This window comes from Sceloporus undulatus, chromosome 4 (genome assembly GCF_019175285.1).
Source record: "Sceloporus undulatus isolate JIND9_A2432 ecotype Alabama chromosome 4, SceUnd_v1.1, whole genome shotgun sequence".
Classification (NCBI taxonomy): Eukaryota; Metazoa; Chordata; class Lepidosauria; order Squamata; family Phrynosomatidae; genus Sceloporus; species Sceloporus undulatus.
Window position 1 is genome coordinate 198,951,240 of NC_056525.1, and position 26,744 is coordinate 198,977,983.

The 26,744-nt window shown below is 39.5% G+C and overlaps 1 protein-coding gene across 1 annotated transcript in view; it reads left to right on the forward strand.

Moving 5' to 3' along the window:
• The window catches only part of RP1 (RP1 axonemal microtubule associated), a 233,926-nt gene that overhangs the window by 123,501 nt on the left and 83,681 nt on the right, over nt 1-26,744 (forward strand). The window contains 3 exon segments of the mRNA XM_042461410.1: nt 683-738; nt 1,860-1,892; nt 8,498-8,664. Coding sequence (XP_042317344.1) covers nt 683-738; nt 1,860-1,892; nt 8,498-8,664 — 256 coding nt within the window.

Consider the following 26,744-nt stretch of genomic DNA (forward strand, 5'->3'; position numbering starts at 1 on the left):
TGTTCATACGGGTGCCGCCATCTTTACGTATCGGACGCTGAGCGTCCGTACGCGTCGCGGGCGTTGTGACGTAGTGAGTGAGCCCCTGGCACCTCGCTACGTCGCAAACGCGACTTAAAAAGAAGCTCCATTTTGGAGCTTCTTTTTCGGTCCGCGTGGGAGTCGGGCCGTGTGAAGGCTCCGGCTCCCCTGCGGACCTACTGGCGGCGGCGGCAGAGCGCCGCAAAGCGGAGGTATGTACCCCGCCTGAATTATCAATCTAGGCTCAACACATCTATTCTCAGCTAAGGCTGGTTCCCAGCTGCAGCCACTCTTGGTCACTGTTTCCCATCCTCTGAAAACCATCAAAGGTGATAAATGGAGTACAGCACAGATGGGACAGTTTGAAGACTTCTTTCAGACTTCATTTAGTCCAAAATACAGCTTCATGTCCAACTCACTCTAAAATATAGTTGTTTACTGAGACTAGCAAAAGAATACTCATTTTTGCCATTTCTTAAAGAGGGAAACTTGGCTGCTGGTCTGTAGTGAGAATGCAGAGTGTGATGGGGCTTAACTTTCAGTTTTCAGGTTTTGCTTTTTTTAGTTTAATTTATCAATTTCTCCATATTTAGAGAGCTCTGACATAGTAAGTGTCATTACTAACTTCCTTCACTATAATTCCTTTTTTTCGCAATGGAAGATGGCTAGATGAATACAAAGATGATGGGAAGACACACAGAGAGTTAATTACCATAAGTAAGTAATTAAAATAAAGATCACATGTACTATAATTATATCCTAGGTACCAAATACCTAGTGCTGTTCATGACCTTTAAAGCCCTTGAGTCTATATTATGTACAGATGGGCCTTTTAGTACATTCAGGCGACGTACTAGGGTTGCCCGGGAGCGTCCTTTTTAGACGCTCCCTAACCCTAGTATGTCACCAGGACGTCAAAATGGCAGCGCCCTGTCTACATAGGCACCTCCATTTTGACGTGACAGCCACGCCACGTCCAAACGGCATGGCATGGCATGGCTGTCACGTCCTGGCGCTGTCGCAGGGCGCTTGTGGTGCCTTTTCAGCGGTGCCGGAAGGAGCTCCAAAATGGAGCTCCTTCCCGGAGGGCGCCTCGTTTCCACGGCAACTAGATTGCCGCGGGAACGGCGCCAGGGGGAAAGGGGCCAAGCTGCCCTTTCTCCCCTGGCTGCGTTTCCTGGGGTGTCCTGGGGCATGAAGCCCCAAGGACACCTCTTTTCGCCACTCCTCTCTGGTCCCGAAAAGCGCTGTATTGGGGCCTTTGGCTATGGCTGCCCTGGCCCCAATATGTGGTGCAAAGGGGCAGCTGCAGTCCGCCCCATATTGGTGGTCTGTATCCCGCCTATATCTCTCTACATGAGCCTGCCCAAGCTTTAATATCTGAAATGGAGGGCTTTCTCTTAGTTCTATCCTCACTATTTGGTGAGGACATGGGAGAGAGCCTTTTCAACAATCTCTTCCAAATTGGAGAACTACCTTCCTTAAGGTTGACTTCATTCCTACTGTCTTTTCCACTGGCAAGTAAATACCTTTTCATTTAGGAAGGCATTTGATTTTTAATATGCTGGAGCTTTCAATGGTGGGGTTTTTACTTTATTATGTTTTAAATGTGTGTTTAACTTGTCTTTTTAACTTCTTTTTTAAAAATAGCACTTGGTTTAATTGTGTTTTAACCTTTGTATTAATAGTAATTTTTAGAGGTCATGTGTTTCTTCAAATGGTTGTAAACCACCTTTAATCTTGTACTGGGAGAAAGGGATATTAATTAATTAATTGCTAATAAAATTTAGGTATATAGATTCTTTTTGTAAAAGAAAATAAATTTGTTTGTTTTTTAGTGAATGGGAGTGTGTCAACAATTTATACTAGAGGTAAGTCATATTCCATATTCTCTGGTAGTACTTTTCATTTTAGCACCACTTCTGGCTTAGGAAGACAAAAAAGAGAAAAGAAGTTACTGTCTTTTCTAAGTAATTATCCATGCAAAGTATTTGATCACATAGAAAATTCAGACAAATTGCCTGACAATGATATGTGGAAGGAGCATGTCAAGACATTATGCTGAAGGGATTTCTCACACAGCATTTTATCCCAGTCTTTGCTGTTCTGTTCCAAAATGAGTCATGATTCCTGAGAGCAAATGCAAGGGTTGTTTTGTTTATGCGGGCATCACCATTCTTTAATAAATGAGGACAGCTTCCCCAAGCAAGTGAGTGGAAACACATTGTAAAATGACAGCAAAAGCAGTTTCAGGTCAGAGTTCATCAGGATATCCAAAGAATATCTAAAATAATACTGACTCAATCTCTACAGTTACTGAGCATAACAACTTTTTGAATATCTTTACTCTGAAATGGGAATCCACAGGCAGCATAGGCTCTACTTGGACTCTCCAGCCATTCAGCCAAACTTCTGTGTCTTTGTGTAATGTTGCTATTATTGCTCTTGATAATATTATCCCCTTCTCAGTAGCCAGTTATTTTCTATGCTTTCAGAACCTGATATTATATGGAGTGAATTATCTTGATACTGGATAGTTTAATTCATTCTTATAAGGATCGTACACCACTTGAAAGAATTACACATGATCCTTCTTGTGCTTTAAAGAAGACCTGCTTTGTGTTTTATTTGTCTGTTATCAGTTATCCACCAATGACTTCACATATATATACATGGTTGTCTTCTCCCCCACTTTAACTTCTATGAAATAGGCTGAGATGGAGAGCTAGTTGAAGCACTCCCAGTGAGTTTCATGGATCAGAAGGTATTTGAAGAACTCCAACCCCTAACCGCTATAACATACTAGGGGCCAAAACAGACGCTCCTTTGAGCACCAGATCGGGGCTGCGGCAACCATACGCCACTGCCCTGATCCAGTGTTTTCCAGCCCAAAAAGAATGGGTGGAAAAAAGGTGGCCTTTCCACTGCTGTGGCATTTTTTCCACGTTTCTATGACGCAGTGTGCGTAAAAACTGCACCAGAAAAACACCATGATGCCATCTCTTGTGTGTTCAGTGGGGTGATGTGACGCTTGCTTGGGGGTGGCATTGGGGCGTGTGGCATGCATATACTATGCCCCGACAACTCCCCGATGCCAGTATTTTTTCCTGACCTGCTTTGCACCCCGCTCTTTTTCTGTATAAAGACACATTAGAAGAGATGTTAGATCATGGGTCTTCTTTACAGTGGCCCGTTCTCCATGGTACTCCTTGTTCACGTAGACCTATCTACCTATTTCTTTTTGGAAATTCAGACCATCATTCAGGACCTTTTTCGTTTGGTCAGTGACATTTATATCACTGCATCTACAGTTTATGATGACACATACAAATCTGACTTTTCCACTAATGTTCATGTTACTTTAGTTCTTGTTACTGGAGCTCTATTCTATCATTCTAAATTTGACTAAAATAAACCCATGATGATAATCTACACATCCATTCCTCCATTAAGACTTCTGTCACCCTTGATGACTTTTATCAATGTTCTGAAGTGGAAAACCTCTCTATCCATGGATTAACATCCATTATTTTCTAGCATTCCAGATCACATGGGTACCCTCCATAGGTAGAGGAGAGTAATCTTTTCATGACATTACCCTCCATGTACAAAGAGTGACAAAGGGATTCAGGGCTACCTCAGTTCTTTTCTTTTGAGGCATTTAGCACTGAATGTCCAAACAAGAGTTGATATAAATGCCTTTCCTTCTCCATGTTATGAGAAAAGATCAGGATTTCTAGATTCATGCTATTATTTGCTCAACACACAATTGGCATGAGGCTCAGCAGTGCATCATATTTAATGGACATGGGAAAGCACAACTGAAGACATTATTGAGATACATATTAGGCATCTATAGTGGGAGGTGACAGTTCCAAGGCTACAGGCTTAATGGAGAGGCTATTTGACCTTTTCATTCTATGGCTCCATATTGATACAAAAAGGTATGAAATAAGAAGAATTCCCAATGTCAACAACAGGGGTCAGCAACCTACGGCCCGCGGGCCACATGCAGCCCGCCGAGGTCTAGGGACCGGCCCCAGCCTGGCCCTGCCACAGATTGCCACCGGGGCCTTTGGCTTCCGGCACAGGGGCGCAGGGCAAGCAGTGGGCAAGGGGGGAAGGAGGAGCAAGTGGAGGCAAGGGGGGGCAAGGAGGAGCAAGTGGGAGCAAGGGGGGCAATTGTCTATAGAAGCCTCAGAAACAGGCATTTATATTAACATTTTTTAAAAAAATCAGCAGATTTTTTTTTGCGTGCCCTCCATTTTTTTAATTTAAAAAGTGTCCTCCATTTTAATTTTTTGTCCTATATTTGTCCCGGTTTATTTATTTATTTATTTATTAAAATTATTTACATTTTTTTTTGGCTTCGGCCCCCCTAGTTGTCTGAGGGACAGCAACCCAGCCCCTGGGTCAAAAAGGTTGCCTACCCCTGGTCAACAACATAACTGTTGTTTAGATAATTAGGTCCTATTTAGATTAACAAGCAGAACCAAGAGTGGGTAGATCCAGACTTGAAGGATCTACTTGTTTTTACTACTATCCCAAGATCCATCAACACGATCTTGGTGTAAAAATCATGTGCTTGCAATAATAATGATAAAACATGAATCCTGAAAATAGCCTGGAATACCAGAATTGTATGGAGTTCATGGTATCTTACTAAAAAAAAAAAAAAAAATGGGAAGAATTTTTTTTAAATTCAATAATAGTTCGGAAAGGGGTTCTGATGTGTCAGGAAACTGTTCACAGCAAATTATAGAGGGATGGTAATTTTCAGAATTTGAGTCTTAAAAAAGTATTTGTAAGCATAAAGTGGCATTTTATGCATAGAAAATAAAATTTCTGCATGTAAAACAAATACCATTTTCTGTGCAGAAAGTACTACCAAGTTTACCACACAGATAATAACATTACTGTACAGAAAATGCAGTTTTGTGCAGAAGAATGTTATTTTCTCCACAGAAAATTAGTTGCCTTTGTAAAAAAGAAAATAAGTTTTTTTTCTATAGAAGGAAAAATGTGAATAATACTAATACTACTGATTTTTTTAGCTGTTCCCAAACAGTTAATAGGCTTCAACTACTGTGTAGTTTTTGACGACTGTCTTGCAGTGAGGAGAAAAAATAGCCAATTATTATTTCTTGCCTGTGAGAATGAAACTCTGCAGGCCACCCATGCTTTCCTTTCAGAAGTATAATTTAGAATGTTGGTGGAAGTCACTTTGTTTCTGCTGTTGTTAAACAATCAGATGTTTAAAATGCTTCTTAATCTTCTGAAAATTGCCCAGAGATCTCTCAGTAGACCTACCTTCAAGCCAGCACTGCCTTATTCAAAGCCCTATAGTACAATAGCATAACTTTGCTTTGATAGTACAGTAGCATGGCTTTGCTTTGAAGCTGTTTAGTTGCATATTATTTTGTTGTTTCTTTTTAGTCAATAGTGCTGAGGAATGCAGCTAGACATGTTGACTCAGAGGTATATGAGTGAATGAGTGATCAAAGTAATGGAGAAAGAAGCAGGGATAGTGATTAGCCTGTTGGAGATCGTGGGCTTTACTTGATATACTTTACTGTAGTAAAGGCTATGGTATCAGAGCACATGCTTTTCCTTCAAAAGGCCTATATTCAATCTCTAGCATATCAGATTAAAGACATTGAACATTAGATGATAGGAAAACTATTTCCTCAGGTCTCTGCTGTCAATCAGATTATATAATCTGGAATAAATGGTGAAACAATTTAGTCTGGTATGCACACCTCCATCTATAGTGTATCCATTTGTTCAACTATATTAACAATTAACACCATACCTTTAAAGAAGCCTCAAGAGCATGTAATAACACCCTATAAACAGACTTAGGCCCATTCCGCATGGGCAAAAAGTATGTGCTCGGCACATACTAGGGTTAGAAAGGGGTGTTCTTTCTGGATGCCCCTAACCCTAGTATGCGCCGAGCACGTACAAAATGGCAGCGCCCATTTTACATGGGCACCACCACCTTGATGTAGCGGACGCTTAGTGTCTGCATGTCTCAGCGCCATTATGATGCCGCAAGTGCACCATTGACGCTTTGCGGCATCATAATGGCGCCGCTTTTTGCAGCTTCTTTTTGTGGCATGGAGCAGTCGCGCGGTTTGGTTGCTGAGGCTGCTCCATGCAGCAAATGAGGGCACTTTACAGACCGCCCTTTTGGGCAGTCTGGACTGTGCCTTAGATATCACTGGCCAGCAGTTTATCTTCAACATTTGTTTTTAGGACTTCAGAGAACAACATAAGACCTGCCAAATGCTTCTGTCCCCTAAAGCATATGGAGCACTGACTGGACATGCTTTTCATTACTAAATGTTTTATGCTATTTGGAAACATGTGAAAGTTTTTATTAATGATTGCTATAGGTTTAGATTGGGAGTGCAGTATGAAGGAAGATGGATGTAATCCTTTCTGCTTGTGCTATTTGCTGTTTGATAATGTCCCCTAAAATTACTATTTGGCCCCGTTAGAAAGACTATATGGGCAAGAAACAGGCTGTTCAGTTATGATGAGTTTTGTGGAGCCACTAGTACTAGTTTACTTTCCAGGGGAGAAAATGGTATGAAAAGAAGGCTGGAAAATATCCCGACCATCTTGAAAAATGTGTTTGGGGAATCTTGGGGATCCTGCTGACAAGAATCTTTGTACTTCAGAACTTATTCTGTGAAGAGTCCACCCATGCCTTATTTTTTTACACACAGAACTATTGTTTTCTAGGAAAAAAGTAGGGGTAGAACGGAAATTTCACACTTTACTAACAAGGATCAAATTTGGAGTTTCTGACTTCTCTAGATGCTTACATGGAAAGAAAACCAGCTTTTCAAAAGCTCCCATAAGTTTGCAGGAGTTTTTTGTAGTTGTTGCACCTGGCACAATGTAAACTGTGCATTTTATGAAAACTACTCAAGAATCTGAGAAACTGTACAGGTTTGCAGTAAAAATCTATACCTGTGGTCTTTTTCCTATGCACAGAAAACTGTACAGCTTTCTGTGGGGAAAAACATTCACTTATTTTGTCTTTCACTATGTACTTGGCAAAAATTCATAAAATGCAAAATTACATTACACACTCTGTGACTCTACAAACAAGGTGGTGAAGGATCCAACATCATGACAAATTGAGAAAGGGTAGGAAAGAGACAGAAAACTAGAGACATAATGGAAGGTAAGAGTTTCAGTGACATTTGAGAGTTTACACTTGCACACTTTGAGTTGGAATTGTAAGGAGGAAGGGAAAACAATGTTAGACCACATAAAAAGACACTTTGACCAACTGAATCTGCAGTCTTTGCCAGATCTCAGGAGAAGCTGTAGGTTTCTGTAAAACTATGAAAGCTGGAAAACTGGAAAGCTACAGATTCATGTCATAGTATAAATGTGTGTGTGTGTGTGTGTGTGTGTGTGTGTGTGTGTTTCGGGGAGGGGATATTGAGTGTCCACAGTTATGGGACAAAAAGCTGATCAATTGTTCTTGACATCTGTTGAAACTCAGAATATACCGTGTACACATTTTGGACAGATTAAGCCCCAATCTGTGAATAATCTTGGGAAACTGTTTACTTTTCAAATATTTTCCCACAATGAGAAATTGTTACACTTTTTGGTTTCCTTCCCACAGAAAACTTATTGAGATAGGCATCTGTTAGCCAGAATGCAGTGAGTAGGAAGGATACACAATCCTATTCATGGTCAGTGAATTATGGAGCATTTGGCAGTGGGGGAGAGGGAAAGATGCAAAAATGTGGGGATGTTGCCTATTTTGTGACAGTAGAAGTTGTGGTTTTTGAATATTCATTTTAGCTTTTGTTATTACATATCATTATCCCCTTCATCATGGTCACAAGTTGCAGTAAAACTTTTTAAAGCAACTCCTCCCTGGCAGAAGCACACCAAACAGAATAACTTGAAATGACAGTTTGCTTTGTATTCCTAGATTGATTGAAAGCATAGAGATCAATAGGGACCAAGGATAGTGGGCTATTATAGGAACTGACACATACTGTATATCTAAATCAGCAGGACTGAACGTCCCCAAAGGTATCTACATTCTGACCTGCTTCCCCTGAAAGGGTTGGTGTGACTCACTTCTGTGACCTGCATAACTGTTAGCTTTTCCATGTTTCAGAAATAGTTGCTTTCGACAGAAAGATTTATGTGGGAGGGGAAGACAAGATAGGACATTCATGCTAAACAATTTAAAGAAGAACGTTGTGTGGTGGGGATAGGACATGAAAATGAATAAACAATCAAGTAAAACTGTAATAATGACACAAAAATGGAGATGAAAAATAGAGATGATGCTGCCAAATATTTCATGTTAATCTCCAGTCCAGTTGAAATGTATTGTAGTCATAAGCATAAAAACAAAATCTTCTGATTTTACTTCTGTGTCTTACATGTATAATTTTGAATTGCTTTCTTGGTATTTATTTTTATTCCATAGGACAATGGAGAGTGTGGGTTAAGACTGCAGAAGATTCCCCAGAGCCACAGGACTGTAAGAGAACCCTCGTAATTTATGGCTCAAAAGGCAAAAGTGATGAACTTCTCCTTTCTCCACAAAGCTTGGGATATGTGTGCTTTCAACCAGGAGCAACTGATGAATTCTTTGTAAGTGGCACCTACTCAGTATTGCTTAAAGTGTACAATGGCATCTTGGTCTAGCTAGTCAAAGGATATGTTTAAAACCCAGCTGTGTTTGAAGGAAATGCCATCTCTATTTATAAAGATGGGTTGATTTGGTGATTTTGATCTTCTTCGTATGTTTCCCCTGTTGTTTTCCAATCTATAAATAATTGTGAGGAAGGCAACTGCATACCTGGAGTCACAAACAATTGGATCGACATAAGTATTCTTTGGCTCACTGTGTCATCTGTACACAGGCTATAATAACTCAGTGATAAATGTCTGCAGAAGAAATAAATCACTCTACAGAATATGAACAGATGGCTCCTCAGGCAACTGCTAAGACCCTAAGTTTTGACATGGAATGCTTCTGATAGGCTCTGCCACTCAGAAAAGGTTGGCTGGTTCTGAGAGCCACTATTTAACCATATAAGGAAATTAAAATGGTGGCTCCAGACACCTAGTACTGGTCAAAGGGTGAGAAGAAGAATCTTATTTTTAACAAACAAAGAAAGTGTCCTTCAATACCTGCTTTTCAGTGTTTAGTCCTGGATATCATAGCCCAAGCCAAAAGAAAATAATTTTAAAGGCTTAGGAAGTGGATCAGCCCCTAAGGCCACAGGTGAGCTTTAACAAAGATCCCAAACCTTGGAAGCAAAGCAAAGAAGCTACCCAATCAGACTGAGTAAGGGTTGGAACAGACCAGCAGGAAGAGGCAGCTTGAAGCCACCTCTATCAAAGACACCTTGGGACTGTGGCAAACACATGCTGTGGTCCTGAAGGTGTTTGTCCACTGCCAGTCCAAATAGGAACGTAAAAGATCAGATCCTATTTGGGCCGGACCTGGGCTGACTTAGGTAGTCCTGGCAAACGTTCTGGGGCTCCGGAATGCCATACCCCCAGAGTATCTTGAAGCCACCCCTGTGTGGTTGACTGGGCAGCTTCAGGGCATCTCGGGGGTATGTGGGGTCAAAATGCCATGCCCCCAAGCCACCTGGAAGAATGAAATTCATTTATGTTTTATATACACTTATACAGTTAGCCTGATAATACTAATACTAGCAGAAAACTTCACAGACCTGGAACAACTACTGAGAAAGATCAAGGGGAAAAGTGCAAAGGTAGGCTTACTGCTTAAACATTAAAAAAAAAAAATGACCACAGAGAACCTATACAATTTCAACCTAGACAATGAGGAAATAGAAAAAGTAAAAGAATTTTCATACCTGACATCAAACATTGACAGGAACAGGGACTGCAGCCAGGAAATCAGAAGAAGATTAAGACTGGGGAGGGCAGCTATGAAAGAATTAGAAAAATAAATGCAGAGATATACAACTGAGCACAAAAGTTAGAATCATACAAGTCATTGTATTCCCTATTAACATGTATGTATGTGAAAGCTGGATAGTTCAGAAACAAGATAGGAAGAAAATCAATTCATTTGAGATGTGGTGCTGGAGAAGAGTGCTGTGGGTTTCATGGACAGCCAAAAAGACAAACAAATGGGTCATAGAGCAGATCAAGCCAGAAATCTCACTGGAAGCCAAATGAGAAAACTTAGAATATCATAGGCGCGTTACAGACCACCCCTTTGGGCGGCCTGTAGGCGCGCCTTTCCCCGCCGGATCGGGGCCTCAGCGGCCAGAGCGGCAGCTGCTGAAGCCCCGATTCGCCGCTTTCCAGGCTGCGGGGAAGCGGCAAAAGGCCCCTTCCCCGCAGCCTGGAAAGGGGTGTCCTTGGGGCTTCAAGCCCCAAGGACACCCCGTGGCAGCAGGGAGAAGGAGAAAGGGGCCATTTGCCGTCTGAAGGCGGACCCTAGGCGCCCTGCCGCGACCCCAATACGTCACAACCACGCCGCCTCATTTGGAGGCGGCGCGGTCGTCACGTATCGATGACGGCAGCCATGTGGAACGGCCGCTGCCATTTTGTGCATGCACAGCGCGCACTAGGGTTAGGGCGGTACGGAAGTACCGCCCCGTATTAACCCTAGTATGCACTCCGCGCATATTTTTTAGCCCGTATGTAACAGGCCATACTTTGGAAGGCCACATGATAGATGGATGAACTCTATTAAGGAGGTCATGAGTATGAATTTGCAGGAACTAAGTAGAGCAGTGGAGGACAGGGAGTCTTCGAGATGTCTCATCCACAAGGTGCCCATGGGTTGAGATTGACTCAAGGGCAATTAACAACTGAAATGAAGCCTGAAGGTAATTTTATAAAACACTTTTAATAATTTTGTGCATGAAACAAAGTTTGGGTACATTGAACTTGTGATGTTATGTTGGTGCTCAAAAAGTTTTGGATTTTGGAGCATTTTGAATTTCAGGTTTTCAGATAAGAGATACTCAACTTGTACTTGGCAGGGAGATCTATAATGAATACCCGGTGCTGTAGGATACATTTCAGGGAAAGAAACTAGCAAAACCACATCTGAATATTCTTTGCCTAAGAAAATCCTATGAAATACATGGCATTATCATAAGTCAACAAGCAACTTGAAGGCCCTCATGCATGCGTGTGTGTTTATGTGTGCGGGCACAAGTATGTGCGTGCACACACACAATGAAGGCTCATACAAGGGTACACAGTCATAGAGAAACTTTTGTAATGCCCTAACCCTTAATGAATTTTTCTTCCATTGGAGTGCCTCCTTTACATCTAGCAATTATTACTCAAGTTATTTTTGCCATACCTGTCAGTTTGTGGCTGAATTAACTCCTCATTGTTATCTTCTCCCCTGCTATAGTCTGACGTGGTTTTTTTCCCCTCCTTATTATTTTTGATTGACTGCTTCACCTGTATTAGGAAAAGACTTTCTTGCATATCTTCATATTTGGGTCAGTAAAGTGGAAACTATAGCCCTGCTTGTTGCCTGTTGGTAGATTTTCACATAGTAAAGCAATTTACATTAAGTCCCATCTGACCTTTATAACATATTCAGAGTGGAATCTATTACAGCTGTGGCTTGTTGGGAAGAAAGCCTCATTTCAATAGTAGAGCAATAGGCTTGTTTTGGAAAAGCTTGTTTTTCAGACACTTTGCAACTGTTTTGCCATCAGTTACCCTACAGCAAGGATGTGCAATATTCAGCATAGTGGGAACCTTAGTGTAACTGCTTTCTAAATGAGTCAGTAGTATGCATTTTGCAAAAATGATATGAGTTAGCATTTGTAATTTCTGAAGTCCGCTTTATGTTATATCCCAAAGACATATATAATGTTTTTAGTGTAAGCTGCCTTGACCCTAACTGGAGTAGGTGGGATACAAATAAAATTGTTATCATCATCATCATCATCATCATCATCATCATCATCATCATCATCTTATAGTTTTATCTCCATGGCTGGCATCAATACTTGGCACCTGTAGCTGCCAGGACCCCAATGCAGGACTCATTGCTGGTGTCTTACCCTGCTTCCTCATAAAAATGTTTTCTAGATTCACTGTCTAAATAGTGCTAGGCAGCTACCTTTAGATATCTTTTAATTTTCCACATTGCACTTGTGACAAATGAGCATCTGTATTTTAAATCCTACAAGGGAGAACAGCATCCTTTTTTTCTTTTTACTATCTTAGATATTCTCTGCCACCATTTATTTATTTATTTGATTGATTTTGTATCTTGCTATTCTCCCAAAATGGAACTCAGTGTGTAGTATACAATATAGGTTAAAATGGAATGGTTAAAACAATACGACATAGACAAATTTTAAAAGAATTAAATAATCAATCTAATTAAATGTAATACAGGTGGGATAGAGATTGCCCAAAAAGGGCGGTCTGCCGCCGCCTCCATTTCCGCCGGTGGGAAGCCTCAGCTGCCAAATGGCAAGGCTTCCCGGCAGCGGAAAAAGAACCCACAAAAAGTGGGTTCTTTTTGCGTCATGCTTGTGACACCCGAGTGCGCAAATGGTGCACTCGTGACATCGCAAGCGCAACGGGACGTGTGGACGGTATGTGTCTGTCGCATCAAAATGGCAGTGCCCGTGTGTACAGGACGCCACCATTTTGACGCCCTCATCATGTGCTGGGGTGAGGTCGGTATGGCTGGTGTGTCCTTGGCCAACCCCTAGCATGTGACTGGGGCGGTGCAAAGGCCCATCTAAATCGGGCCACAGTTACAAACACATAAAGCACTTACTACACATACATAAGCTGCACAACCATAACACATCCTCCTACTACAACCATTTAAAACCAGGAGCCCTGGTGGCATAGTGGTTAAATGCCTGTACTGCAGCCACTCACTCAAAACCACAAGGTTGCGAGTTCAAGACCAGTAAAAGGGCTCAGGCTTGCATCCTTCCGAGGTCGCTAAAATGAGTACCCAGATTGATGGGGCAAATTAGCTTACAGTTGTAAACCGCTTAGACACTGCTTAGGTGGTATGAAACAGTATATAAATGAAGCTTGTTTGTTAAAAGCTGAAGACCTGTTTAAAGAGGAAGGTCTTTGCATTTGGGAAAAAGGAACAGAGGGGGATAACTCAGTTTTCCAAGGGAGAGAGTTACATAGCATAAGAGTACCCATAGAGAAAACTCCTTTTGATGCACTTATCAGATGCACTAGAAGAATGGTGGGATGGAGATAACCAACCCCCTCCCCACCTCAATCATAATATTCAGGTAGAGGAAATACAGGCTTTCAGAATGAAACCATTGTATCTCATAACCACCACTTTGAATTTTGCCTGGAAACCGACCAGTAGCCAGTGAAGCAGTTTGTTGACCCTCAAAGACAAATGTTTGGTCCCCATATTATTAGATGTTGCTGGTTGTAGGGAACATAGAATGTGTGCCTTCAAGTTACTTCTGAACTTAGGTCAACCTTAAAGCAAACCTATCACAGGGTTTTCTTGGTCAAATTTGTTCAGAGCAGGTTTGTCATTTCCTTTGTCTGAGGCTGAGAGAATGTTACTTGTCCAAAGTCACCCATGGGATTCCATGGCTGAGAAGGGATTCAAACCCTGGTCTCACATCATCCTAGTCCAACACCCAAACATCATTACATCATGCTGACTCTTGTAACTTAGCCCTGTAACTTGTTTTAATCCAAAACATTGCTCTTGTAGGCTTCTAAGTAAAAGAAAACACAGTGTTCCTCCCCAATCAAGATAGTGGGAGAACCCTTTAGACTGCAAAAGGAGCTATGTGTGCATATTCATGCACACATGCAAGTTTTCCATGTGCTTCTTCATGCTAACACATTTGCTACAATTTTGTAGCCAATTAAATAATGCTAATTACTCTTCATGCTTAAAACAGATGTGGTGTAGCTATAGAGGAAAGGGCTCAAACATTGGGAAAGTAAATTTTCTGAAAAGCCCCTTTTTCTATCCCTTGCCCTGTCCTGGTAGCAGAGTGCCATCACAAGGGCAACTGCTGAACGAGCAAAAAAGCTTTCCTCCTGTAGACCTTTATAAGCAAAACATTAACATTCCCCATTAAACCCACTTCATTACCTTTTCTTTGTACATCTCCTCCCCCAAGTGTGTGTGTGTGTGTGTGTGTGTGTGTGTGTGTGTGTGTGTGATATTCTGTATAGTATCTGAAGATTTACAAAGCCAAGCATGACATTTATTTTGAACAGTTGGTATGGTATGAGTGTCTTGGGGAGACAATCTACTGAAACCCTATATAAGCAAAATTAAAGCTTTGTTGCCCTCTTTCTTCCTTTATTGCTGAGATTGTTTAAATGATCAGAGGCTTTTGTTTCAGGAGTTTACCCATTCCCATTTGTGGCAGTACAACTGGTTGCCATGGGAATGGCTGTGTGATGTTGCAATTAACAGAAGATTGCAAATTCAGCAAAGCAATAAGCAGGAGCAGAGGAATAACAGTGATCCAGATTCTTTACAGTAGCACATAGTCAGGGTACTGATGCAGGACAATAATATAGTGTACCATATGCAGATTCACTCTCTCTGATAGGAATAGGTATCATTTTGATCCATAACTTTGATTTCTAATTAGCCCTCTGAATACTGGACCATTAGTTCACTTTACTTCAGCAGAAAAGATCAAATGTTCACAGGAGGCACCCCAAGGGACTCAGTCAGATTGTTAGTCCCAGCTAGAGTTGACCCATTGAATCAATAGCTGAATTCTAAGTAAACACTCATATGGATCCCAAGTCTACTCAAGTTCTGACTAGAAATTGGATTTAAATGCAGATTTCCACATGAATATGAGCTTCCCACTCTCATTTATGAATTTTGGGGGTCATTTTTAGTCTGACTATGTGCATAATCTCACTCATGCATTCTGGGTTTGTTGTCCACACTATGGAACCAAATCTATGCGCATCTGTGCAAGTTTGGTTGCTCGCATGGGTCAGAAATTTTATTCAACTTGAATAAAGATGGAGATGATGATGTATGTATTCAAAGCACGTTAAAGGCATGTACAGTTTTATCCTGGTTTATCCTGGGTCTATTTGCATCGGTTATTCACACAACCAAGAATCTGGATCTTTTAGAAAAGCTCAGAAAAAAATCTGGCATTGATTATCTAGACACTATACCACTATTGATGCAGCCTAAATAGCATTGGCCTTTTTAGCTGCCGCATCACACCATTGACTCATGTTCCACTTCTGGTCTACTAGGACTCCTAGATCCCTTTCACATGTAGTCTCCTTAAGCCAGGTGTCCCCCATCCTATATCTATGCATTTCATTTTTTTCCTACCTAAGTGGAGTTTCTTAAATTTCTCCCTGCTGAAGTTCATTTTATTAGTTTTGGCTCAGCTTTCTAATCTATTGAGGTCATTTTGAATTTTGATCCTGTCCTCTGGTGTACTTCTCCTAATTTGGTATCATTTGCTAATTTGATAAGCAGGCATCTTTAATCCAAGTCTTTGATAAATATATTGAATAGCATTGGGCCCAGGACAGACCCCTGTGGGACCCCACTGGTCACTCCTCTCCAGGATGAAGAGGAGCCATTGTTGACCACGCTTTGGGTTCGGCCAGTCAACCAATTACAAATCCACCTAACAGTTGTATTGTCTAGCCCTCGTTTTACTAGCTTGTTTGCAAGAATACCATGGGAGACCTTGCCAAAGACCTCACAAAAAGGGATATCATACTGAAGATGTAGCAAGTTTGTGTCCTGCAGCTCCCGAGAATAGGACCTGGAGACAAAATACAGGAAGAGAGATTCCACGTAAACATCAGGAAGAACCTTCTGACAGTAAGAGCTGTTCAACAATGGAATTACACTGCCTTGGAGTGTGGTGGAGGTTTTTAAAGAGAGACTGGATTGCTATCTTGGGAGTGCTTTGATTGTATATTCCTGCATGGCAGGGGATTGGACATGATGGCCCTTGAGGTCTTTTCCAACTATGAGTCTATCCGTCTATGAGTTCAAACTCATATTCTAAGAGTAAAGCACTCAAAGCCCCAAGCCTAGCCTAGATGACTGAGGCTGCACCTGTACTGCAGAAATAATACAATTTGGCACCACTTTAATTGCTATGGCTTAATGCTATGGAATTCTGAGATTCCGTAGGCTATTTCTGTGCACCTGGATTGCCAGATTCTCCTATACATTGTGTCAATTTCCCCCCTCACTGTCCTCCCCCCCCCGCATGCTGATCCTATCATTTCCTCTAAAATACTAATAGTGCACTTTCAGCCACTTTTCCCTCCCCTTGTTTTTTGAGGCACTTTCAGCAGTTGGCATCATCCTCAGAAGGTACGGGGGGGGGGGGGGGGATTACCCACCTCAGCCAGTCTCTCAGCTTATTTTTCCTAACAGTGTTGTTATGAAAATAAAATGGTGCCAGGGGGGAAGCCTGCTCTCCTTGGAGAATGTGTGTTACATTAAGGGTATTAATGTAACAAATAAATATTTGAAAATAATTTCTCTTGAAGTAGAATAAACCCATGGGAGTGTGGTTTTGACTGGAATGAAATGCAATGACGTGCATATTGCAAAACATCCACATGAAGCAAAAATCAGAAAGGCTTCTTACAAAGAAAAAAATTCCAGCCATAAAATAAAAAGACACAACATTTCAAGCCACTATTCCATGTCCTCTCTGTGTCAGTTGTGATCTTCCTTTACAATGAGCAATGCAACCTTGCCTCTGCCGCCCACAATGCCCTTTTCTAGCACACTGGCTTTCAAGCTCTGTTATTTCAGTCAGTAAACAGAAGCAATTCCAGACAATGTCTTGTTATATAACTAGTGCTTATGAAGACTGTTGCCATGTTAATCCTTAGACAGAGCAGTTGTGATGGCATCCATTATCGAAACAGTAGTATTGAGAAAAACAAATGTTTTTGTTCCATAGTCTCCTTAATATGAAGGTTGCCTATCTACTTTGCACAATTTCTTGGGTGTTATCTCCCTCAAACTCATTAGTGATGTAGACTCCTTAGTTGTAAAGCTGAGCTAAACAGAGGAAGTGATGCTTGCTGTACGTATGATGTAGATGTGAGGCTCCTTTGGGTTAATGGATTAGAAAACATAATTATGAGAACCAGTCTGGAGTCTTGTTTAGAGCATGAGGGCAGAGAAGAACATGAGGAAGATTTACTGCCTGGCACAGCAACAAACAGTGCTTATAAGGAGCACTAGAAAAGAAAAAGAACAAAAAACAGAGTGAACTCTGATCAGTTCAAAGAGAGCCTGTTTGTTAGTTTATCAACGTGTCTCTAAATATATATAATACATTAATTTGGAGCCACTGCGCATTGGAGGAATAAAATAGCTTACTAGTTTTTCAAGAGTAGAAGATCAAATAACAAATTGATAAATATGTGAAGTCGAAGGCTTTCATGGTTGGCATCCATAGTTTTTTGTGGTTTTTTGGGGTCTATATGGCCATGTTCTAGAAGAGTTTATTCCTGACGTTTTGCCAGCATCTGTGGCTGGCATCTTCAGAGAATGTGTTCTCTAATGATGCCAGCCACAGATGCTGGCGAAACGTCAGGAATAAACTCTACATGGCCCATAGCCTTGAAAAAAACCACAAAAAACAAAAAAACAAAAAACTGATAATATTTTTTTCTAGTTGAGAAGATTGAAAAATGTCTGTAATATCCTCAGGATCCAAATAAGTAAAGCCACAACACATTTGGTAAATTGAATGGATTTAAAAATTCCAAACCTGAGAGCAGTGAGAGAGAGACAGTGGAATAGCATGTGCTAAATGAAGAAGGACCATCTGATGAATTCAAATGGTGGACCCAGTGATGAGTGGGTGAGACTGGCTCACATTTAGCAAAAGTGAACACAGACCACGTTTTGTTGGAATGGAAAGGGCCACAACTTTATGGGTATAGCTGAATAGTTACTCCCCACAGCAAATGTCCAGATCCAGACATCAGTTGACTTGCCTGCTGGCTAATAGAAACCCATTCATCCAACCCATCTGCTGTGACAGAGAACAGGTGAATTGCAGAAGCGTTTTTATGGAGCATCAAGTATGAATAGTAGTGCATAATAATGTGTCTGCCAATGATAATAATGCATGTGTTAGCTGGAACATTTGGTCTTATGAGAAAAATCCACTTTTAATTTGCTTTTTTCATCTGATCATCACTTTCAGTTCTGCATTATTACTACTTTTGCAGATTAGAATTCCTATTCTACTCATCAACATGTTCCAAAAGACTGGAGAGCAATTAAAACTTCTTTTAACCATTCACATGTTAAAGACTAATGATTAATGTCATAACTGTATTCACTTCCAGTTTCATGGCATTTTAGTTTAAATCTCAGTTGGAGCGTTGGTTGATGTGGCAACTTTTGATAAGACAGGAGCTAATCAAACCAGTCCAATAGTACACTGACTTCCCCATCAATATGAGTTGGTTGAAAAGGGCTGTAATTAGGATAGGCTGCCAAATTGATGGACACCCATGGCTTTTTAATGGCAAAGTGTCAGGAACTGTTGACACTGCCCCAAGTATTAAGATGTGTCACTGCAAGTTCCAGATTGACCCCATTAGGCTGGTCATTGTCTCATCATAGGCAGAAAGTAGTATGAAAGACTTTCATTTTCCAGTTTACTTCATTAACAAGATCTAACTGAGCTGTGATGCATCTAAAGTTGGTATTTGGTTCCATAGCTTGTCCTTTGATCCTGATTGTTCTGTATTTTTGGGACCCAGTTCCTAGGTTTTTACTCACTCCAGATTGCTGCCAGTGGCTCAGCCTGACACCAGCCCAAATAAAAAAAATTATGTTAGGATGTGGTAGAAGAATTTGCATGATATAGATTTATGTACAGCTCGTCTGTGCCATATGCAGGAGTGCTATATGCAGCTTTAACCTTGCCTGGAAGGTTAAGCCACTGGAAACACAATGGCGTGAGCACCGCACTGAACACTAGAATGCTCCCCCATTAAAACAAATGAGGTTTGAGCATCCACATTTTACCCCATACATTGGAGGGGGACGGAACAGATCCCCCACATATAGGGAGGGCCCACGGTATATCAGAGAAAGCTTCATGCTTGTGATCTATAGGATCAAGAAGACATATTAAGAGATTTGCATACAACACAAATAGTGATAGCAGACCATTTCTCAGCTACTAGAATGTAGGGGAACCAGCTCAGCACATTGATAAAATCCTGAAAAAAATAGGGCACCCTGCTGGTTAAAATGCCAGTATTGCAGCCAGATAGTTGGGAGTTTGATTCCATGGCAGAGCTCCAAGGTTGACCCAACCTTCCATCCTTTCATAGATTGGTAAAATGAGTACCCAGCTTGTTGGGAGCAATTACCTTATGGATTGTAAACTGCTTGGAGAGTGCTAAATTCACTGATAAGTGATGTAGAAAGGTACATGATATTGCTATTGCTAAAAATATAAGTGGAGAGTAACTACATAGTATAAAATAAATCTTTTTAATAAGAACCACTATTATGAGATCAGGCACTGCTATGTTGTGTCATGCTGTACTATGCTGTACTGTACCATACTATGCTAATACATCTATCTTATCTTACATAATTAATATCCATTGCATGTGTCACTGGATTTTCTCTATGCTATCCTACTCTTATATAGAGTAACAGATCTAAGTAACTATCAGAGCTGGAGATGACAAGCAATGAAATAACATTTAATATATTACATAATACATGCAATGGAAAAAAAATTCCCTCCCATCCTAGAAGCTTTTATGAGATAGTGTGTTATTGTTCAAATGAGTGGCTGTTTAATAAAGAGAGAGTCTTCAAGTTAATATTTGAGAAGAAAATTGGAGGCAACAATTTTCAGATTGGAAGTCTTGCTGGGAAAAGCTGAACTAATGACTTCATTGCTTATCAAAAAGTTTCATTCAAGACATGTGGAAGGACAGTGTATTTTCTCACATTTTTACTGTTATAGAATGTGATCATTAGTGTTAGGGGAGAAATATGCACTTTGTCGGAATATAAATAGAACCATTTAATGCGGAAAATCCAGCAGAAAATCTTAGACATCCTAGAATGAAAAGCACTGTGCTCCCAGGAGGATGAATTTCTCCACATTTTACATAAACAGTGGACCATTTTTCATCTCCACAATCCCACAGGGGCTGCACTGTTGGGTCTGGCATGACCAGAAGTGTTGCTGTTTCATTTCTGCTTTCTATTTTTATCCCTTTTCAGCTGATTTTTTGAGGGGGTCTTCATCAGTTTCAGGCAAAACCACTACTCTGGTTTTACTGTATTTTTGAGCTGCTATTTGCTGTTGGCACTGCTTTTTAAAATATTTTATTTATGTTCAAATGGGAGCTCAGTTACATAACTAATGTTCCACTAACAAAGTAGCAATCTTTTAGAAGTCAACAGTGCAGGAAAGATCCACTTCCATTGACTATTCTTAATTTTCAAGAAACAGGTAAATGAACATGTGCTTGACTATCAAGGAACTTTACAAAACCCAATTTACTCATGTGATTATTTTGTTCAGTGCAAAGAGACACTGTTGATATAAAATATAGTGGTACTTGGTCTTCTGGGAGCACAGTGCTTCCATTCTGGGATGTCTAAGATTTTATAAAACTTTTAATTAGCTTCAGGGACTTCTGGTGACTTTAGAAATCACAAAACGGAGGTTCAAGAGGTAATGCAGTTCACAGGTTGCAGTTCCCTCATCCTGTTATACATGAGTATGAGTACCTGAGACACAAGAGATTTTCACATGAGAGGCAAGCGTCTTTCTCCTGTCATTAAACTGTGATAATCATGTGATCAGGAGGAAGATTATCACAAACCCACATGTTTATCACATTCTTATCCTGTCCGTAAACATGGACCTGTCATTTGGTATTGACGGAAATTCTCGTTAATACCAAATGACGGGTTCATTGCTGTTTACAAATGGGAAAAGCATCGTGGTGTGTGATAATCTTCCCCCGATTATGTGATTAACATGGTTTAATAATGGGAGAAGGATGCTTGCCTCTTCCGTGTGATAATCTCCACAGTAAATCGGGAGTGAATCTGAACTAGTATGCACATTCTTGGCATGGTAATCTGGATTAGTAATGAACACCTGGCACATTTGAAGTGAAATCTCTCTAATTTGAATTTCCAATTCAAACATCTTCCAACTGGGGGTCATACTAGATGGCTAGTCCCCCTCCCCACCAGCATGAAACACATTTCCATCTACACTTAATTGTATGCATTTTTGTGCAATTCACTATATATTTTAATTGATTTTTTTCTTCATATTTTTATTGGTTTTATACAATATTAATATTTACAATCTAATTTCTACATTGTCGTACATTTATGCCATTTCAACAGTTCCTTCATCTTTCTCTCCAGTTGATAATAATTTTTTTATTTCTCTGCTACCTTTTCCCATTGAAATCATTCTTCTCTCAGTGAAATATATGATCATAAATTGTCTAATAAGCTTTCATAATATATTTTTCCCAATCTAGTTTCCCCTGTGGTGGCATTTATTCCACTCTTCTTCCCCTATATTAATTTCTTTCTATATTTTCTAAAGAATTTTTTACTCCTCATATAAAATCACTGCATAACTCCCCTTTTTGTCTTTCATATATTTGGTCAAGGGTTCCCATGTTTTACAAAATTCTTCTTTTGACTTGCCTCTTAAACTCAATGTCAAATTATCCATCTCCATATATTCATAAAGTTTAAATAACCACTGGCCCAAAGTCGGAATTTCTAAACTTTTCCATCTGCTCACATATAATATTCTAGCAACACAAACCATGTAAAATATCAACTTTCCATATTTTCTTTCAATTAGTTCTTGTTCTACCATGTTTAATAAAAATAATTTGGGGTCTTTGCTCAGATTTACCTGTAGTATCTCTATCACTGTGGAGTGAATATCTGACCAGAATTCTTTAGCTTTTTTACATTTCCACCAACAGTGGTAGTATGTACCCATTTCAACGCCACATTTCCAACATAGATTCTTAGACTTTTTATCTATTTTGACTAGGATATGGGGCGTTAGATGCCACCTGAACTGCATTTTAACCATGTTTCCTCTCAGACCATAGTTGGGGGTATATTTCATTCGCTTTTTCCAATTCTTTTCCCATTGTATCAGTGGTATGTTCTGACCCATGTCTTTAGCCCAATCTATCATGCTTTTCTTTATCACTTATTGTTCCAAGTCATATTTGAGCAGTATCTTATACAGGTGGGATATCTCATGTACACCTTCTTCCCTTATTAATTTTTTTTAATTCCATTTGGCCTTTATCTATTCCTTGAGTTTTTTGGTCCATCAAAAATCTTTCCTTTAGCTGTCTATGTAAAAACCAATTATACCTAAAGCCTTCATTGAGTAGTTCAACTTCAGTTTTTAATTTTCTTTGTCCATCTTCTTTCTTTGTAATATCCTCATAGGTTGGCCATTTCTCACAGGACATTTTTTCATTCTTGAAAAAAGCTTCATTGATAGAAGTCCAGAGTGGTATTTTTGAAAACAAGTATTTTTATTTTCTGCCACACATTCAAAAGTGATTTTCTTATATAATGGTTGTTGAATTCTTGATTGGTTTTAATTTTTTCATATAGTAGATATCCATGTGGAACAAATATTAAAGCTGAACTTTCTAAATTCAGTATCTTATGTTTCTTTAATCTTATCCAGTCCAATACCCAACTTAATACCGAAGCTTGATAGTATATTTTGAAGTTTGGTAATGCTACTCCTCCTCTTTCAATTTCATCTTGTAGCAACTTCATTTTTATTCTGGGTCTTCTATCAATCCAAATAAAATTTGTCAGATCTTTATTCCAGTTCTTAAAAGGTACTTCATTTATAATAATAGGTAAATTTTGATATAAATACAATATTTTGGGGAGTACCAAAATCTTAATCACAGAAATTTTTCCCATCCAAGAGATTTTCAAATTTTTCCACCTGTTCATTTCCTTTTTTATCTCCTTCCATGTTTTCTCATAGTTGTTTTTGTAGAGATCTGTGTTTTTCATTGTCACTTCAATTCCAAGATATTTAGCTTTCTTTTCCAATTGAAATCTGGTCTTTATACTAATCTCGTGGTTTTCTTTTTCTGATAAGTTCATCACTAATAATTTAGTTTTTTGTTTGTTTGATTTTTTTAAAGCATAAAATTGCAAAGAAAGGCGGGAATTAAAAGAAAGGTGGGATAGGGAAATACATAGGATATGAATGTGGTCTAGGCATATACTGAATATTAATAATTTTGAATTGTTTTGAATTGTTTTAAAATATTTTAACTAGTTTTAATCTGTCTTTTAAAAATTATTACATTGTTTAATATGTTTTTAGTCTTTTAAGACCACTATATATATATATGTTGATTTTATTGTACACTACCCTGAGGAATATATATACACAGAAATTTAGACAGAGGGAAGAATATAAATATTTTAATAAATAATCAATAATAGCTCCTCCTGTCAAACAACCCACTTTCAGAGGAGTTCCAAGAAATTGTAAAGTTACTATTTCTCATAATAATCTGAACATCATTTTGAAGACTTCTTTCTGTGACAAAGATTCCTTACTTCTCCTTGAATACAGCCTAACATCTCCTGTAATACAAAATGGTTTCTTCTTCATGTTCTGGTTCTTTGTATTACCCATCTGTACTTCTAATATCCACTTGTGGGTGATCAACTATGAGCAGGCGTGTTAATTAGCTAGCTAATTTACCTGTTTTTAACTTACTGACCATTAATCTTGTATGACCAATATGAGGGTATTTTAGCTGATATTGCATTCTGAAGATACTGAATTAAAACAATTGATTTCTCTTAACGGAGAAGACAAAGATTTTTTATGGATAAATTTTACAAAATTCTCTAATGGGCAGACTACACATTACATTACAGAAGAAACATGCAGCTTATCCTTTACTTACCTCAAATATGCATATGAGTTCCCAACTGGATTGAGGCTGCTGTGTATGTGAAGGTGGGAGCTTAAATCTTCTTCCAACTCATTGTCATCCTGGTATGTCCCCCCTCCCCCAACATGGGGTTTAGAAAAAGAAGAAGAAAATTATTTTCACAGGTACCAAGAAGGGTAATTTTAAAAAAAGAAGAACATCATACTGGAAAAGAGATTATATTGAAGGGAGAATAGATTTGTTGCTGCTATGTGCTTTCAAGTCATTACTGACTTTTGATGAACCTAAGGTGACCTATCACATTGCCTTTTTCTGAGTCTGAAAGGGTGTGACTTACCCAAGGTCACCTAATGGGTGTCCATGGCTGAGCAGAGATTTGAACCCTGGTCTCCCAGAGTCCTGGTCCAACACTCAACTCACTACACCACACTGGGGATATTTAAAACCTGTTTCCTCATGTAGTGGCCTGCACTAGAGCCACAAACATTTAATTTGTGGATAATGAAAGAGCACAGCCATCTACATAAAATGTTTTTAATGTTGCAAGTAGCCTGCATCTTTTAACATGCTACAGATTACATACCGGAGTGGGAATGTATGGCCATTCAAATATTAGGCTTTAGTTTACTTCATCTCTGACTGTTGACTATGCTGGCTGGGAATGATGAAAGTTGCACCAAATGGGGCCAAAGGGTCACCAGTCTTCAACTGTCTTAATCCTAAAAACATATTGTCCTAGACACATGGGCATTCTGTCTTTGCATGGAGCTTTCCCACCATTCATATCAGCAGAGCAAATGCATGCAAACCACAAGCTTTCTCTTAATTATTTAACACATCCATAAAGTGAGAAACATATATACTGGAATCTAATGCATGTGCAAAATTGTATAACATTTGACTTGTAAATATTTTGCCAAGCATTTGCCCAGTTCCTCCATAAATGTGTAAGTTTGTGTTCTGTGGCTCTAGCTTGTTGGGTTCTGTATTTTAAACAAGCCATGATAACATCTGTGTTAATATACTTCATTTACCTCAACTTTGCAATGCCTCTCCTGAAGGCAGCTCCACAATTGGAATGGAGTAGCATTCAATTAGCAATAACCACTGCCACTGTGTTATAGTTATGTTTTTAAAATGATCTTATACTCTTTTAAATTATGATATGATTGGCTTAACGTTAGTAACTACATTTTTTAAAACTTGTCTAGTATCAGGTTTTTGTTGCATTTTGTTTTAACCACTCCATGTTAAAGCAGGATATTAAATTAATTAATGAATGTGGAGAAAACCTTTGACCATACACACCGCATTCTTCCTCCCAATGTTGGATAACTGGGGAAAATTGGAAGGTCAACTGAAGGTTAATCCAGGCTCATCCAAGGTATTTCACGTAATTTTACAAAAGAATTTCAACGACGTCGCATGCAATCCAAACACAATCCAAATGCAATTGCGAGTCATCCCAGGAATAGCTGCATTCGGAAAAATATTGAATTTATAAATCTTTTTCCACTGTGAATTAACAGTCAATTCACATTTGCGTTAGTATGAAATGCATCTCTAGTTTGGCCATGGGATTTCTTCCATTAAAAACAAACTACAGTTTCCATGATCCTTTGATGCAAATTTCCTTCCTGTACTCCCTGGCTGCCTAGAGGAAAGCATCTGTTTTTGGAGGAAAGAGTGAAGGGGGGGGAGGTAAAGATGAGGAGCCTGAATATGCCTCCTGCCTCCTCCTTATTCCTTTTCATCTCTAACTTGGGGGCGGGGGGAGGTCCTTGGGTCCAAAATTGTGAAATCTTCCAGACACAATCCTTTCTTCCCTGCACACGCGCAAACACACTAATTTGCAATAAAGAAGCCAATGGGTACGTACTTATGTGATGAATTCATTTGCATTCACATTGCTTTCTCTTTCGGATGGATGCTGTGTTCATCTCTGTGTGATAAGCTACTATGTAATTTCGTGCATTTTCACATTGGCACTACTTTCTTCTTCTTTTGGGATGGTGATACATTCCTCTCTGTCAAAAAGTCCTATATGTGGTGGGAACTTTTTTAAGGGACAGAATTCCAACATGATTCATTCACCACCATGTGAAATAGTACACCCCAGCAAATCTGCAGTATGTGATTCAGTTGCATAGATAAGAGAAATAAATGAAAGGACTGAAAGACAGTCCCTTGCCACTGACAGTGTTATGGTGACAAGGGAATTGTGCTTTCTGCCTTGTCCACGCCAGTGACAAAGAGAGGAAAGTAATTAGGACAGATTTTTTCCCATTTTCATCAAGGTCTTCTAATCTCGGCTTTATTTGCCATTGATTCTTTTTCTGTCTACATGCATTGAAAAGTCCAGGGAGAAGGTGAGGCTTGAAAAGCATTAGATTGATTTTCTTGGCATTTTAACCATTGGCAACAACAAAAAATGACATTTGCAATTGAAGTAGCAAGGTCATGACAGAGCCTCTGGATCTAGCATCCAGTCCATCAATAATCTGGAAACAGTGGTCTGCTGAAATAAATAACAAATATGATTTAAGCAATATAAATTACAAAGCAAGTTTGGGAAATTTCATATTCTAAAAGTCCACAACTGCCTTGAATTATTAAGTTAAAGAATGTCCCATCATTGTGATGTGTAGTAATTTTAAGTCTTGATCTGCCTCATGAATAGGAACGAATATATTCATTTATATCACTCCTAGTCAGAAGGT